The following is a 15,998-nucleotide window of genomic DNA, read 5'->3' as shown; positions in this document are numbered from 1 at the left end:
TTAGCTGCCTGGAAGGTATACTGTCAAGCAGAAATAAATATTACAAATAAAATAAATAACCCCATGTCCCTGAGGACCAGGAGTGCTCTGATATATATAACTGAGGATGCAAAGAAAGTGGAAGAGGCATCACTCTCTCTATTTCTGACTTTCCCATGAGGAATGTTTATGTTTACATAGTCAAAATGGCACGACCCACCCAGCAGAGGGTGGCACCATCACATTTTTGGGAAAGGGTCTGAAGCACCTCGTCATAGAATCATGGAACTGTAGAGTTGGAAGGGACCACAAGGGTCATCTAGTCCAACCCCCTGCAATGCAGGAATCTTTTGCCCAATGTGGGCCTCAAACCCACAACCCTGAGATTAAGAGTTTCATGCTCTACTGACTAAGCTTAAAATTATTTATGATAAGAGTGGCTTAGCAAATAAACTTGATGGAACATTTTGAGAAACCGCCAGAAGTTTCCTGTTCTCCAACAAAAGTTAAAAGATATGCTATATTGTGGAGCTATACAGAAACAAATGGGCTGAGCAATATTTACCCCTTCCTTTGGATCTGAATGGAGTCCTGCACCTGCATGTCCATGCCAGCATGTTCTTTTATCAGTCTGAGACCACCCTTGATGATTCTGTGTGAGGAAGAATACACTGAACAATGACTTCAACCATTTTTTTAAAAAAATCATTATGAAACAGATTGCAGACTAACTGTTCAATGAGTTCAACTAGTAACTTAAGTTGAGCTTTATTTAGCTTCTCTTGCATCGAAGAGGCTTGACTTGTGAAGGACATGACAACACAGGAGAACAGGGTTTTAGAACTACCCTAAACATATTTGCTTATAGCTGCTTTATACATTAAGTATTTCCCTTGTAGAAAACATTTCCATTTAACATCAAACATGAAACCTGTTTGCAGATTGGGGTGGGAAACCTTTTTCAGCCTAAGGGCCACAATTCTTTCTAGGCAAATTTCTGGGGCCATACACCAATGACATGTGGACCCAGAGGAAAAGTGAGCAGAGAAACAAATGTAAATTTCACCTTTGTACAGTAGCCTAGTTTTTTCACACACATGACCTCTCTACCCTCCATCAAGACAAGCAACAAGCATTATCAAATACAAGGGCGTTATCAAAGTTTCAAAGTTCAGTCATGCCCCTAACTTTGAAGCATAGTTGGTGCAGTGTGTGTGTGTGTGTGTGTGTGTGTGTGTGTGTGGCTAAGGAGGGAGATGGCCTGGAGAGTGTGCCAAGGATCAAACAGAAAGGGATGGAGGGCTGCATTTGACCCCTGATATTTCCCACCATTGTAGTACATCAACACATATAGCAATTACTCGCAGGTATTTTATTTGAACACCCATGAGGTGTTTAACCTCAAGGCTGCTTACAAAAGTTTCAGATCTTAAGTAGTATAATTAAAAACAGAGTAAAGGAATAGTAATAATCCATACAGCACCAAAAATATAAATATAGTAAAATCCCTATGAAATAATACTGAAATTATTCTGAGGAGCAGCTGCATTCTTCAGAGAACCAAGTATCCTCTGAAAGAAATACCCTGAACTCCATTTGGTGAAAATTAATACTATAGTTTTATTGCTTTTGACCAAAGACCACTGCAGCTTTCCAAAAAAAATAAATTTCAGAACTACAAACTCTAAAAATTAAGAGCATATAAAATGTGTCATAACTGAAGCCTGATGAACTACGGTAGTATCACAGGTTTTTTTACTCCAGGTCTTCCATTTTCAAGTAAAGAGAGAAATGCTACATTTAGAATCTCCTTTTTCAAGGTGCAACTAGGCTTTAAACAAAATGCTTAACATCTCTATTATGCCAGAACAGCAAGAGCAAATTGGCAAGCATCGTAACAACCATGTAAAGCACTTATACAGACTTTAAGAAATGCTTACAAGTACTCTAGAAAACATTAATTCACAGCATTTCTTTGCAGAAAACATCATTGATTCTGCTTTGCAGAAGGGACTTAGGTGGTTATAGTGAAAGAAACACTATAAAGGAAAATATAGCAACGTGTCTTGAATAAATATTCAGTCAGCAATCCCAGGCCATGTAATATGTGAAAATATCAAATCTGGGCTGAATTAATGCTTTTTGAAAGCTTTAAATATGCATTTTACTATTTGTACTTCTTCAAAACCACTCCCAACCGTAATTCTTGGTATTTGGGAGGGGGAATATATCTTAAATTCTAAAATCCATGTTCTATGGTCCAATTTGGGCTGCAAATCTGTGTTCCAGGGTACCAGGGTACTTGTTCCATGTAGGTACTGTAAACACTTGATAGTAGTAGTAATATTATTACAAGGGTTTATTATTTATTGGATTTATATACTGTCATTTTGCCAAGGCACTCTAGGTCAGGCATCCCCAAACGTATAGTTGCCATACGTTTGTGCCACCGGACATTCATACAAGGTGTAGAAAGAGATGCAGAGTTGTTTACATTTCTCAGAATTTTTGATTGTTTTGTGTATAGATCCTAAGCAATTTGATGGGGCTTGTAATCTTGCATGAGGAATTTCAAATTCTGTTCCACTTATCTGTTTCCTGGGTCAGTGTCCTGGGCAAACACATACAAAGGAACACTAGTGGTGGGCATGGTTAGTATCAGTTGATAGATTTTGGAAAAGAAGCATTTTGGATTTAAGGAAAGTTCAGGGTAGCTTGGGAGCTGGTAGACTATCTAAAGCTTAATTATAATATGTACTCTCTCAGCCGGGATAGGATCATAGAATTGCAGAGTTGGAAAGGACCCAGAAGATTCATCTAGTTCAACCATGGTGGTGCTATTTGGGCAACAGTCTTCTGCCCACCTGTGATTCCCAGCAACTGGTACTCAGAGGAATACTGCCTCTGAAAGTGGAGGCAGAACATAGTTGTTGTGACTAGTAGCCATTGATAGCCTTGTCCTCCATGAATTTGTCTAATTCTTTTTTAAAGCTATCCAGTTGGTGGCCATAACTGCCTTCTGTTGGTTTGTGTTCCATAGTTTTAACTATGTGCTGCGTGAAGTACTTCCTTTGATCTGTTTTGAATCTTCCAACATTCAGCTTCATTGGATGTCCACGAGTGCTAGTGTCATGAAAGAGAAAAGCTTTCCTTCATCCAGTTTCTCTGTGACATTTTATAAACTTCTGTCATGTCACTTCTAATCTGTCTTTTCTCTAAACCAAAAAGAACCAAATTGATTTAATATTGGTGGAATCTGAAAAGGATAAAAGAGACTCTGGTACATAAGAGCACAAAGTCCATGAACAGATAATACTCCAAGCATTTCATGTGTACATGTGTACATCGTAGCACACTTAAAGACCATTTGCTTCTGGAAAGGAACAAAAGAAAATATGAATACTGACTGGGGAGAAGGTGTAAAATAAAATGCGTCTAACTATTTAAAATGCTCAATGGCAATGAACCTTCCCCTTCTTTCACTTATATTTCCACCAGGCTTGTGTTCTTTTGTGTTCTGGAAGGCCAAGTCTCTTCCAACTTAATCTTTCCTTCCCCATATACCATGAGAATTTATTTTTAGTAACTCATTTGTTCAGAGCATATTTTCATGCTCTTGTACTTGCTATGATCTATATACAAAACCCAAGCTAGGGGCTTTGACTCCCAGGTCTGGTTTGCGCATCTCATTAAATCACGGTGCATATAAACCACAAGAGGGGAGAGAGCTCTTGCACTTGGGTCCTGCTTGTGGCTTCCCATTGGGGCATCTGGTTGCCTACTGTGAGAACAGGGTGCTGGACAATGGCTATGTCCTATCTGCATGGTCAGAGGCAGCAATATTTCTGAATACCAGTTGCTAGAAACCGCAGGAGAGGCAAGACCTTCTTGTGGGTTTCTCATAATGGGCATCTGCTTGGCCTCTTCGAAAACAGGATGCTGGACTAGATGAGCCTTTGCTTTGATCCAGCAAACTCTTACCTTCTTGTGTGCTGACAGGTGCTTCACTCCTTCCCCACTACTGCTGCTAGGGAAAAAGTCATGGTCTGGCTTCTCATGTAGTCCAAACCCAGGCTCATGATTTGTGTCCTCCAAACAAACCATAAATAGTAACCCAAGAGCAAACCTTGGCTTCCACTTGTGGTTTATTTGGGTGACATGACCAGTCAGATAACAGCTTGTTCCCCAGCAGCAGCATGCTGCTCTTCCATGCTGTGGTTAATGTGGTATGTGAACAAGGACACAGAGGACTTGTCTCAAGGTAGTTCCTCACCAGTTCTTTAAAAAGGCTTGCAGGTAAGACCCTAATAAAAACAAACAATATTGGTCCCTCCCTGATCAAGGCTAAAAAAACACCCAAGGGGGGAAAACAAACAAGTGTCATATATTACTGGAAATAATATAAAATGTATAATAGTCATAAGAACTTTGCTTTCGTTCTTTTAATTATATCTGGGGGTTTTCCAGTCAAACACTGAATTTCCACTCCCTCTGAATTTTCTTTGTTTCTTGGGTATTTGTGCTCAAACTTTGGGTTATCAACAAATATACGGATTTTCTGTGAACAGCATAGATTACATTGTTAGCAGATCTCCTTGTTACCTCATTGTAGGGCCGTTGTTCATTATCCTTGACTAGTAAATACCCCACTTACATGCTTATTTTACACACATTTCCTGGCAAGTCCCATCAATCCTCATGGTAGTTCCTAATGTGAAATGGGTTTAGGGTCAGGGGATGGTAGCCAGTTGCATACTTGTCATATTAACCTCATATAACCCAGGGATTCTCAAACTGACCTTAACCTATGACTGTGGGCATGATCACAGAACAATATTTTTTCATATAAATCATATTCCACATAAGGTGACATATTATTAACCATCCTACTGTCTGCATTTCAGAACCCTGGTCTAGTTCACTTCTTCAGACGATGCAACTGTGTCAAATATGTTCTAGCAGAAAAGCTATGGTGTGTGATGTGTCCTTTATTTTATTTATTTATTTATTTTACTGTGGCTCATAACTCTATTGTAAGAGATATTTACATTGCTTAAAGACAGGATTATTTTGACTAACCCAGGCTGCTTTGCTCCCTATTCTTTTATCCTCAAAGAGCATACAAACTGGAGACAAACCAGACAAACCATTTAAAATACAGTGGTACCTCAGTTTTAAAACGTAATTCGTTCCAGAAGACTGTTCTGAGTTCTGAAACATTTAAAAACTGAAAATTCAAAATGGAAGCCTCAAAACAGAAAACTCAATACGGAAGCCATGTTTCATGCTCAACTTCCGAGGCGCGTTCAAAAATGGAAGCATTTACTTTTGGGTTTATGGCGTTCGAAAACCGAAATGTTTGTCAATGGAGATGTTCAAAAACTGAGGTACCACTGTATTTTAAGCCTGAATGTCTGCAACATGAAAGTTAAACAGGGTTGGAAAATACTTAAATTTGTATTTAATTGTGTATTGGTTGAATATATGAGAATAACTTACTACGTATTTCCCCCCACACTTGTCAAAAGCACTGAAGAATCCTTTACACAAGCACTAAATGTAAATGAAGTGGTTCTAATGTATATGATCTACTAATATGGGGCCTGTACTCCAAAGGTATCAGGCACTGTATTGTTTGTGCCTGTTGTGCCTGAATTTATTTATTTATTAAGATAAGCTTGCAAACGAACCTCTGCCAAAGTGATCCCAAAGTGTAGACTGTTTGACCAATAGTCATGCTATTACTTTTTGTGGCAATGTCATTAGAAAAAATGAAGGACAGACTGCATATATGCTCCTGCCATGCCCCTGATCTACTTTCAATTCCTTGAACGTGGCAGCATTTAATATGACAGTAAACACACAGATTATGAAAATTGTATTTAGATTAATTTGTTTTACAAAAATGAAGAATTTTTCTGCACACTTTGGTCAAAATAGGCACACCTATTTATCTTAGTTCAGTGCCTATTGTTTCAACTGTCCTATTTAAAAATTAGCTATAAACTATGTTAATTTACTTGAACATATTCTAAAAGATCATCATTTATTTATTTGGATAAAGATTAATCAGTGGTGAGGTAGCAGAAAGCAAATATAAATGATCATAAAACTATAAAGGCTACAAGAAATAAAACTATGTGGCCAAGTTGGTATCATTATTTAATACCCTGACGAATGTAAAAAGGGAAAATAAGATGGTCTGTTTATACATGCCATATCTCTATTAAGGAACCTCAGCATTTGGACAGCTCCACACAGGACTGTGCTCCAGCGTTTTCCCCTCAAATAGCCCGTTGTTGTTGTTGTTGTTGTTACTGCTGCTGCTGCTACTACTACTACTTCTACTACTACTACTCTGCCTTTTTCCCTGGCAGGGACACAAGGCGGCTTACAGATAAAAACAAGAACCATACAAAGAATTACAATAAAAACAGGCACCAGTTCTTTAATTTAAAGCAGTTCCAAAAGTCTGTTGGAACGAGAAAGTCTTCACGTGCCAGCAGAAGTGCAAGGTGGAAGCCAGTCTAACTTCTCTTGGGAATGAGTTCCAAAATCTGGAAGCAGCCACCGATCTAACTCAACAGCTTCATTGTTTTTGGAGCTGGGACTCGCTTTTTACCCAAATATGCATTTGGAGACATATTTGGAGCTCTGCTGGATCTGACCAAAGGTTCACCCAGTACAACATTTGTTTTCACAGTTTCCAGCCAGATGCCTGTGCTAAGAATGCAAGCAGGGCATGTGCACAACAGCACCCTCACCACTTTTGATTTCTATCAATGGATATTCAAAGGCTGATACTGGAGGCAGTGAACAGCCACTGATGTAGCCTGTAGGTTACTTATGTGATGCTAGGTGAAGTAGTACTTCCTTTTGTTCTATTTTTTTTCTAAGCAAAGTATTACATTAAAAGTCATTAATTAAACCATGAGTATAATTTGATGTAACAAATATTCTTAAAAGCCTAAATAGTTATTCAACTGCAACTATGAATTTTGACCATGCTAATCTATTCTAAATAAATATTCATAATTGGGGATAGGGGAGGACAGAATCCCTGAACGAATGTCAATAAAACAGATAGACAAGGGTTGAAACTATCAAGCAGCACCACAAAGCAGATAAATTGGAGATATTGTACGCTGACTAGTTTGCAAACAGCCAGAGCAAATAATTTACTTTCTGGAAAGCATTTCAGAGTACAGAATGTGCCAAGAATGCTAAAGGTGTAATTAGTTGTTTCAGTTATTGAAACAGTTACTTATAGAGCCTGAGAGTGAACCTTTAGTAAATTGGAATGTTGATTTTACCAATGATTGGTAAATGTTGGTACAGTGGTGCCTCGCGGGGCGAATTTAATTCGTTCCACGGGTCTTTTCTTATAACGAAAAATTCGTCTAGCGAATCCCATAGGAATGCATTTAAATTGTTTTTGAATTATTATTATTTTTTGCCCATAGGAACGCATTAATTGAATTTCAATGCATTCCTATGGGAAACCGTGATTCGCTAGACGAATTTTTCACAAAACGAATTTGTCTAGTGAGGCAACCTCCACTCGAAAAATCCTTTCGTTAAGCGGTAATTTCGTTAAGCAGGGCATTCGTTAAGCGAGGCACCACTGTACTGTATATGCAGTATTTGTGGGGTAATAACTGTTTCAAGTTTATTTTTAAGACTGAGCTACTCATCTACTTGTTTGAATCAACCCACAAATGCAGAGTATCTTAGTGACAGGATCCATATATCCATATTAGTGTACATGATTCCCTAAGCCCACCCACCCCCACTCATTCTGTTCTAATGACAACCCTGTGAAATGACTAGACTAGGGCCACATTCACACTACATATTTAAAGAACTATGACTCCACTTTAAACATTTGTGACTTCCCAGGAATTCTGGAAGGTAGAATTTGTTAATAGATAAAATGCACACCTATTAAAAATCTAAAAGCCTGAGCAAACATGTCTATCTTCACATGCCACTGAAATGACAAGTGTTGGCACCTGACATATCTGTAAGGAGGCAGAATTCCACAAACAGGGTGGTGGCACAGAGAAAGCTCTGCCTCCCCAACAGAGGAATGTGAAGAGATCCATCCGCTGGTCTTAAAGTTTGAGCAGACTGATAGATACTCCTTGAGGTGTTCAGGTACCAAGCTACTTAAGGCTTTAAGGATACACTCAAGCCTCTTGAATTGGGCTTGAAAGTGAATAAGCAGCTAATGCAGTTATTTGACGATTGGTATTATATTGTTACAGATCTGGGTTAAAAGAGTTTGGGGGTGCAAGGGCACCCATAACTGCTAGAGTTAGTGAATGTCAGAAATAAATAATGTGGTAGAATTTAGCTGTTTTTTGGAGAATGAAGGGAAGATGCAAGATGTTAGATTTAAAATACAGGCTGAATCAGTTCTGCTGTACAGGAGATCACTGGTAGTGATGCCATTAAGAACACAAGGAAAACTAATGGCGGGCCATTAATGAACAATTGACCATGCAGGTGCTGTCCTTCCCCCAGCTGTATGTTAGTTAGCAGAAGAAATAGCACAGCTGGGAGAAGGATGTTATAGGAAGCATGATTTCACAAAGGAAAAATGTGTCCTTTTTAAAGAAACAGAAGTCTGAAGAAGGCAGGAACAAACAGATGGAAGGGGAGGTGTTTTTTGGCAAGGTGTTCCTGGAAAGGGGGGGGGAGGGGGAATCCATGCAATGCTGACAGGAGGCTGCACTGAGAGACTGGGGGCCATGACTGGCTGCTGCTCTGGACCCAAGCTCACTTGAAACTATTGAAAGGCACCATCAGGGACACTCTTGGGGGATAATGTTCTGTGCCCCCTCCACTGAAGGCTTTAGGTGTAAATAAGTGTAAAATAAACCACATTTTTAAGGACAGTAGTCTCCACTGTGCCTCGGTTTCCCAAAAGAAACACAACACTGGATGAGCACTAGGAACCCCCTGGAATCTTGCTATAACTTGGCAGAGATTGGGGGTGGTACGAAACCTTTGTAACAATATGATCTCTGCTGGCTATACCAGTCAAAATTCTGGCAACAGCATTCTACACTAGTGGCCAAAATTGTGAAAACCTTTTGGAGAAAGTGTATTTCCGAAGTTTGGTGGCTTATAACACCACTTTCTTTTGGAGTAATACCATAAAATTATATATCAATGGAAATTTAATGAAGAATGTAATGCAATGAAGTTTGTTCAATTATCTGTATTCTACCAAACGTTAGAGCCAAATAACCAGAAAAAGGAGTGTTTAGAGAGCCAATCAGGTGCCATCTTGTTTTGGCAATAATGGCTCATAACACCACTTTTTTGGGAGTAATACCACAAAATTATATCAATGGAAAGATAATTTAATGAAGAATGTAGTGCAATAACTATTATGAAGGATTATTTATTACAACATAAATAAGGACATTTGCCAGAGTGTTATGTGATTGCTATCAAGTTGGTTGGGGTTTTTTGTTCTTTCACTTATTGAGCTTGTAAAACATAATAAAATTAAAGAAATGGTGCAAAGAGTTGACTGGTCACCCAGAAAGTACTATGTAAAATAGTACTATTAAGTGAACAAGGCTACAGTTATGAAGAAAGTAGAAGAAAAATTGGTGGAAACTTAACCAAAGGTGGCATTTCTAAATTTTTGAAGAGGTATAAGGAGACTCAGTCACTACAAAATCAGACTGGTAAAGGCAGGAAAAGGTGCACAACAGCAAGTGAAGATAGAAGAATTGAGAGACTGTGCCTACATGACAGAAGAAAATCATTTGGATGTATACAAGATGACCTGGCGCAATGTAATGTGAAGTTGAGTGCAAGGACTGTCCGGTGCAGACTGCAGGAATATGATCTAAATGCTAGAACTCCAAGGAAAAAGCCATTGTTATCTCTCAAACAAAGGTTGAAAAGATTAAACTGGGCTAAAACCCATGTTAACTGGACAGTGGAATAATGGGACAGTGTTATTTGGAGTGATGAGACCAAAATCTCCTTGCTTGGTACTGATGGCATGAAATACGCAAGGAGAAAAATCGGAGAAGATTTATATCCTACTTGCATTACACCTACCGTGAAACACCCAGTTAGTGTTATGATCTGGGGTTGTATGACAGCAAAAGGTGTGGACAGAATTTGAGTCATTAATGGGAATGAAAATGCCCCCAAATACATAGCCCATACCTGAATCTATGGAGCCAACTAAAGAAACTTGTTAGTCATAAGCAACCCAGCAATAACACCCAATTCATAGAGGCAATAATTCAATCTTGGTTTCACATTATTACAGCTGTAGAACTAAAAAACTTGGTTCACTCCATGGGAAGACTAAAGGTTATCCAACTAAGTATTAACTGACATGGTAAGAATTTTTGTATATCTCATTTTTTTCTATGTGTTTCATGTTTCTTATTTATGACTGCTGTTGTAATAAATAATCCTTCATAAAAGATATTGCATTGCATTCTTCATAAAATATATTGCATTACATTACAATCATGCTAAAGTTCAGTTCATGCATCCACCTGGTCCTTCACAAACATATTTTTGGCCAACTAAGAATAACTACTGCTGGGTGCCCTATGAAAAATAATCAGAGAAGTTCCATTTTCTTCATCATCAACTAGGAAGGATGTATATCATAGACGATAAGGTTCACAAACAAGTTCAGAAATTGGCAAAAAGTATTATATAACCTTTCACTACAAAGGTAAGCTAACAGTGAAATACTGTACAGTAATGTAAAACTAACATCAGATGACAGTGTAACATAAGAGGGTGCAATTTTAACTACTCTCACGAATGTTGAGTTATTTCAAGCTCAAAGAGACCTTAAACTTGTACACACACACAAAAAAAATATTTATTTTTGTAAAATAATTACTTCAAAATCAATATATTTTATAACCACAAAACACCCTTATTTTTAAAACATAAAAAGTACATGGTTAGCACATTCTATAAAAAACGGTATGATGCATGTGTTAGTTGTGGTTTGCGCGCTAGGGCTTATTGAACCTACCGAGGTATAAAATGACTAAAATTCACTTTGAATGGCCGGGGACCCTTTTCTGTTGTACTTGATACCATTTTTATACGTTATTTTGAAAGAGACAAAAATTAGCTTTATTTTGATACCAACAAAGCCCAATTGGTTGAAAAATAAGCGGAAGAGGAGGTTTTTTCCTAAACATGACACGGACATCACATTAGCCTAAATCGCGCAAAAATCAAAACGTTAAAAAAATTCTCCTGCACCCAATTTTGGACCAAAAAAATCATTAAAAAATTAATTTGAGGTTATCTCATAGGTATCTATGCACAAAAAAAATTCTGAAGAAAATTTTAGTCTAGAGAGCACGGTTGAGTATTAAAATCAGGTGATTTGGCGTGGAATGTTGTTTTTGTGATCTATTTCTTAAAATAAACAATATCACAGCAGAGAAAAGAAAATGTCATGTGAAAAACAAGTAAAAGTTGATACATTTATAATTTTGATGGACAGGATTATGTGATACATTTCTCTTTGTTCATTGGTCTCCTGTCAGTTTCCATTAAAGGGGAAACCTCCTTCTATACCTAATAATTAAAATTTATGTGGATACCCAGGGTTATGTAGAGTGTATTTATTAAATTTATAGCCCAAATCTCCTCCCTAAAAGGTGCCCAGGGGAGCTAACAATATAAAATCTGATGAACCCCTATTCATTATAAAATCACAGAGCCTAAGTGTACCCATCCCCTTCCAAAAGTCTGGACAAACCACAAAGAAAACCCTCTCACATATGCAACCTCCTAGACATCCATAGCAGTGGTATTACAAGGAAGGCATATTCCTCTCATTGTAAAATGCAGCTTGAAACCCATGGGAAAAGGTGCTCCTTCAAGAACATGGTTCCCAGGTCTACATCTGTATTAGAATTATTTTAAGATGTTTTAATTGCTTGTTTGTTTGCCGCCCTGGGCTCCTTTCGGAAGAAGGGCAAAATAAAAATGTTAATATGGTTATTACTATTTAGGCCATTATCAGTGCTTTTTTCAAGGAGTACTCAAGGGTATGCAGTACCAGCACCTTTTTTGTTTTTAAAAAGTGTGGCACTTACTGCAGTAACTTCATGGTAAGTACTAGCACCTCTCTCTTTTTGGTTAAAAAGTGTGACACTAACTGTAACAACTTCATGGTGAGTTACAGCACCTATTTTTCTGTTTTAAAAAAGGACGGGGCATTATATACTAGTACCAACATTTTACATTTGCAATAAGATCCCCAATAAGGCTTTTTTCGGTCTGCTGACATGGCAAATGGCTGGAGTTTGCCCCCAAAGAGCCGTGTTATTTTTATTTTTTATTTTTTGTACCATACATTAATATTACATGTGCAGATACACAACTGCACCTCTCCCCGTATAGCCCATGTGTGGGTCTGGGCCATCTAAGAGACCAGAGGGCAAAGTTTTCTCTCACACCAGCAGCTTTTGATTTCCACACAGGCAGCAGACATTCCACCATGTGGGGAAAAGTAGAAGGGACATTACCAGCGAGCCCAGCTTTTGAGAATCCACAGCTGCCCTTATCTACATAGGCCCAGGAGGGTCCTGGCAGCAACTATTATCGTTACAAAGGAGCACTATCAGTTTGCATGGCTTACAAAGCACCAGAGCCCTACCTAGAGGAGCTTACAATTTAGAATTCAGTCCAGGAAAGAGAAGGAGGAAAGTTTCGTTGCTGTCCCTTGATCACAAAACAAGTGTGGTAAGAAATATTAGGAACTGGGTTTTACATGAAATCATAAGCGGAGCCTGCTGGATCAGACCAACAGCCCATCTACTCCTGTTTTCGCAGAAGCTAAACAGGTGCCTTTTATGGGAAACCCGCAAGCAGGACTCGCCTCGCCTACGGTTTCTAGCAACTGGTATTCAGAAGTATTGCTGCCTCTGACCGTGCAGGAAGGACATAGCTATTGTGGAGAGAAGGCATTGATACTTAACACACTCCATGAATTTACCTAATCCTCCTTTAAAGAGATCAGGGCTGGGACAAACAGCTTCGCATTTAGGAGACTCTCGCTTGGGACCCCCTCGTAACCCTCCGACTACAATCTCCCCGAAGTCTTACCCGCGCGGAATGACCGGCCTTGGTCCCCTCAGGGCGTTCCCCGCCCCTCAGCCTCCCCTCAACGCTCCCGCGGCGGAGCGAGCCCACCTCTCCGCCCGCTTGCCCGCCTCGCCTCAGCCCCACCGGCGCACCTGCGATATCCCCGGGGGCGGACGCCCCCACTTCCACGAGTGAGTTCCCGCCGCCGGCCGCCACGGCAGCGAAGCCAGCAGTAGTCTATACCGCGGAGAAGCAGCCGCACCGGGCGTGACGCCCAGCGCCGCCGCCGACAGAGCCCTCAGCGCCGCCATGTTGGCGAGCGCAGAGAGGTGAAGAGGCGTCGAAGGGCGCCGGAGGACCGGAAACGGAGCCGAGGATAGAGAGAGGGGGGAGGGAGAGGCACCGGAAGTGGGTGGAACGCGTGGCTGGAGGCAGAATCCGCGCTGGGTCACCTCGGGCCCCTGGTAACGCATCTGCTTGGCCTACCCCGCAGGGTAGTCGTGAGGATGTGGAGGTGGTGGAGAGGAGAAACATGGGTGCATATCCCTTATTTACTTTTTTTATTCATTAATCCGGCTCTTCGGAGATCAAATAAGAAGAAAAACGGATCCCAAATACAGTAGTTGGTTACAAATGTTAGTGGCTAGAGCTGCCTTTCTCCAGACGTTGTTGAACTACAACTCCCATCATCCCTAGCTAAGAGGAAGGGTAGTATATAAATGGAATAAACAAATAATAATAAAAGAAAGTGAAGCAGGGAAACCAAACTGCTTTCTTGCTGGAATCAATCACTATTTTAAAAAACAACCAATAACAAAAATAAGTTTCTTAGGCACTGGGGAGGGGTAACCTTATTTAAATGTCTCGGGACCACAATACCTCATGGGCCACCTTCCTCGATATGAACCTACCCGGACCCTGAGATCATCCTCCGAGACTCTTCTTCATAGTCCTCTACAGGAGGCAAAACAAGAATGGGCATTTTCTGCAGTGGCTCCCCATTTGTGGAACGCTCTCCCCAGAGAGATTTGGCTGGCACCTACACTTTTAGGTGCCTGGACCAAATGTTCTTCTTCAACCAGGCCTTTGTCTGATTAACATCTGATGCCCTTTTAAATGTGCTGTGGTAGGGGGAAGCTTACTAGTTTGTTTTTGTTCTTTTATTATATATTTTGTGGTTTTTATATTGTAATTTTATGTTTGTAATTTTACTGCTCAGATCTACAGATGAAGGGTGGTATACAAATTTAATGAAGAAGTAGTAGTTATTTCTTAGTAAATATGGATAAAGGGAAGCTGGCAAAGGAAGGACAACAGGTGTCTAGAAAAAAAGCACCCCCTGGCTACTGAGTTCCTAAACGGCTGTATGACTGGAGGAAATTCAGTTGGTAAAGATATTTTCTTGTCCTTACACCTGCATACAAAGAGGAGTGATGGGGGAAGCTTCTCCTGATGAATTGCCACCTGTGTGCAGTTGTTAAAGGTGTAGGAGCCCTGCTGGAGGTGCATTGGGGAAGCTGGCAACTCGAGATAGCCAGTTCTTACTGAGATGAGTTTTGAACCAGGTACAGCCTGAGGATTATGCATATGATGCTTTTGAATTTTGGTGCTGGAGGAGACTCTTGAGAGTCCCATGGACTGCAAGAAGATCAAACCTATCCATTCTGAAGGAAATCAGCCCTGAGTGCTCATTGGAAGGACAGATCCTGAAGCTTGGGAAAGATGGAGTGTACAAGGAGAAGAGGATGGCAGAGGACGAGATGGTTGGACAGTGTTCTCGAAGCTACAAATATGTGTCTGACCAAACTGCGGGAGGCAGTGGAAGACAGGAGTGCCTGACTTGCTATGGTCCATGGGGTCACAAAGAATTGGACACAACTAAACAACTAAACAACAACAAATAATTACAATTTCTTTGTGTGTCACTAGGCAGACTTTACCCCAGGGTAGGCCAACTTTTCCCACCAAGTGGACTGCAAGAGTACTTTGACACAGAACCCACAGGCTGCACACTGCCTTGTTACATGGGGGTACCAAAATTTGACACACACCCCTCCCCATGCTGCCTTCCCAAAACTGGCTAAGCAAGACACCGGGCTTTGGGAAGGAGGTGGAAGGCTCTGCCAGGGTCCTATACCCCTTCTATCTCCTTCCCAAGGTTGGGAAAGTGCAAACTAGGCTTTGGGAAGGAGGCTGGAGGACTCGAGAACCCTTTCAGAGTCCTCACAGCTCCTTCACAAAGCCCAGCACCTCACTTATCTGACTTTGGGAAGGCAGCATGAGGGCTGTGGAGGAGGGCAGTCAAATGTAGCTGGGAACTGCCAAAAAAAGACCTCAAGGGCTGTTTATTGGACCACCCTGCAATCTAACCACTATCATACTTGACAGTGCTTGATCTGAATACTGCCACCTTCTGGAATATTGAAAATTAATCAAATGATTTACAAAGCTAACTATATTTTATAAATCCATTATTGTACAAGCAATTTTGGCATATAAGGAGTATATACATTAATAAACAATAATAACTTTATCACAAAATAGATTTTTAGTTAATAGTTAAAAAGTAATATTGGAAATTATATGTTTTTAGCTTTCTGTATTTTATCTGTGCTGTTTTAATTTGTATAAGCCACCTTGATTTCTGGTCTGGGGTAAAGGGGGATATAAATAACTACGGTATAAGTGATCTACAGCAAACCTTTTTAGAACTAAAATATCCGCCTGATGAAGTTAAAACAACAGATCAACAGAGTCAGACTGATACCCAGAGAGAACTTGCTGCAAGATAGAGTAGACCCAAAAAAGGAAATAACAGACACCACTAGTAATCACAAACAGCTCCCAAGTTAAAACAGTTCAACACATCATCAGAGATCTACAACCTCTCCTAGACAATGAAAGTTCTCTTT

At 40.0% G+C, this 15,998-nt stretch overlaps 1 protein-coding gene across 2 annotated transcripts in view; it reads right to left on the bottom strand.

Moving 5' to 3' along the window:
• ABCB7 (ATP binding cassette subfamily B member 7) overlaps positions 1-13,420 on the bottom strand; it is a 47,193-nt gene extending 33,773 nt beyond the window's left edge. For both annotated transcript variants that reach the window (XM_035113544.2, XM_035113546.2), the window contains exons 1-2: positions 13,239-13,420; positions 545-631 (exon numbers count right to left, since the gene is read on the bottom strand). In XM_035113544.2, the coding sequence (XP_034969435.1) occupies positions 545-631; positions 13,239-13,397 (246 nt within the window). In that variant the 5' untranslated portion in view covers positions 13,398-13,420. The remainder of the gene's footprint in view (positions 1-544; positions 632-13,238) is intronic.
• Between the last annotated feature and the right edge of the window lie 2,578 nt (positions 13,421-15,998).

The sequence above is a fragment of the Zootoca vivipara genome, chromosome Z (assembly GCF_963506605.1).
Source record: "Zootoca vivipara chromosome Z, rZooViv1.1, whole genome shotgun sequence".
Taxonomy (NCBI): domain Eukaryota; kingdom Metazoa; phylum Chordata; class Lepidosauria; order Squamata; family Lacertidae; genus Zootoca; species Zootoca vivipara.
This window is presented reverse-complemented; position numbering and strand designations above follow the sequence as displayed.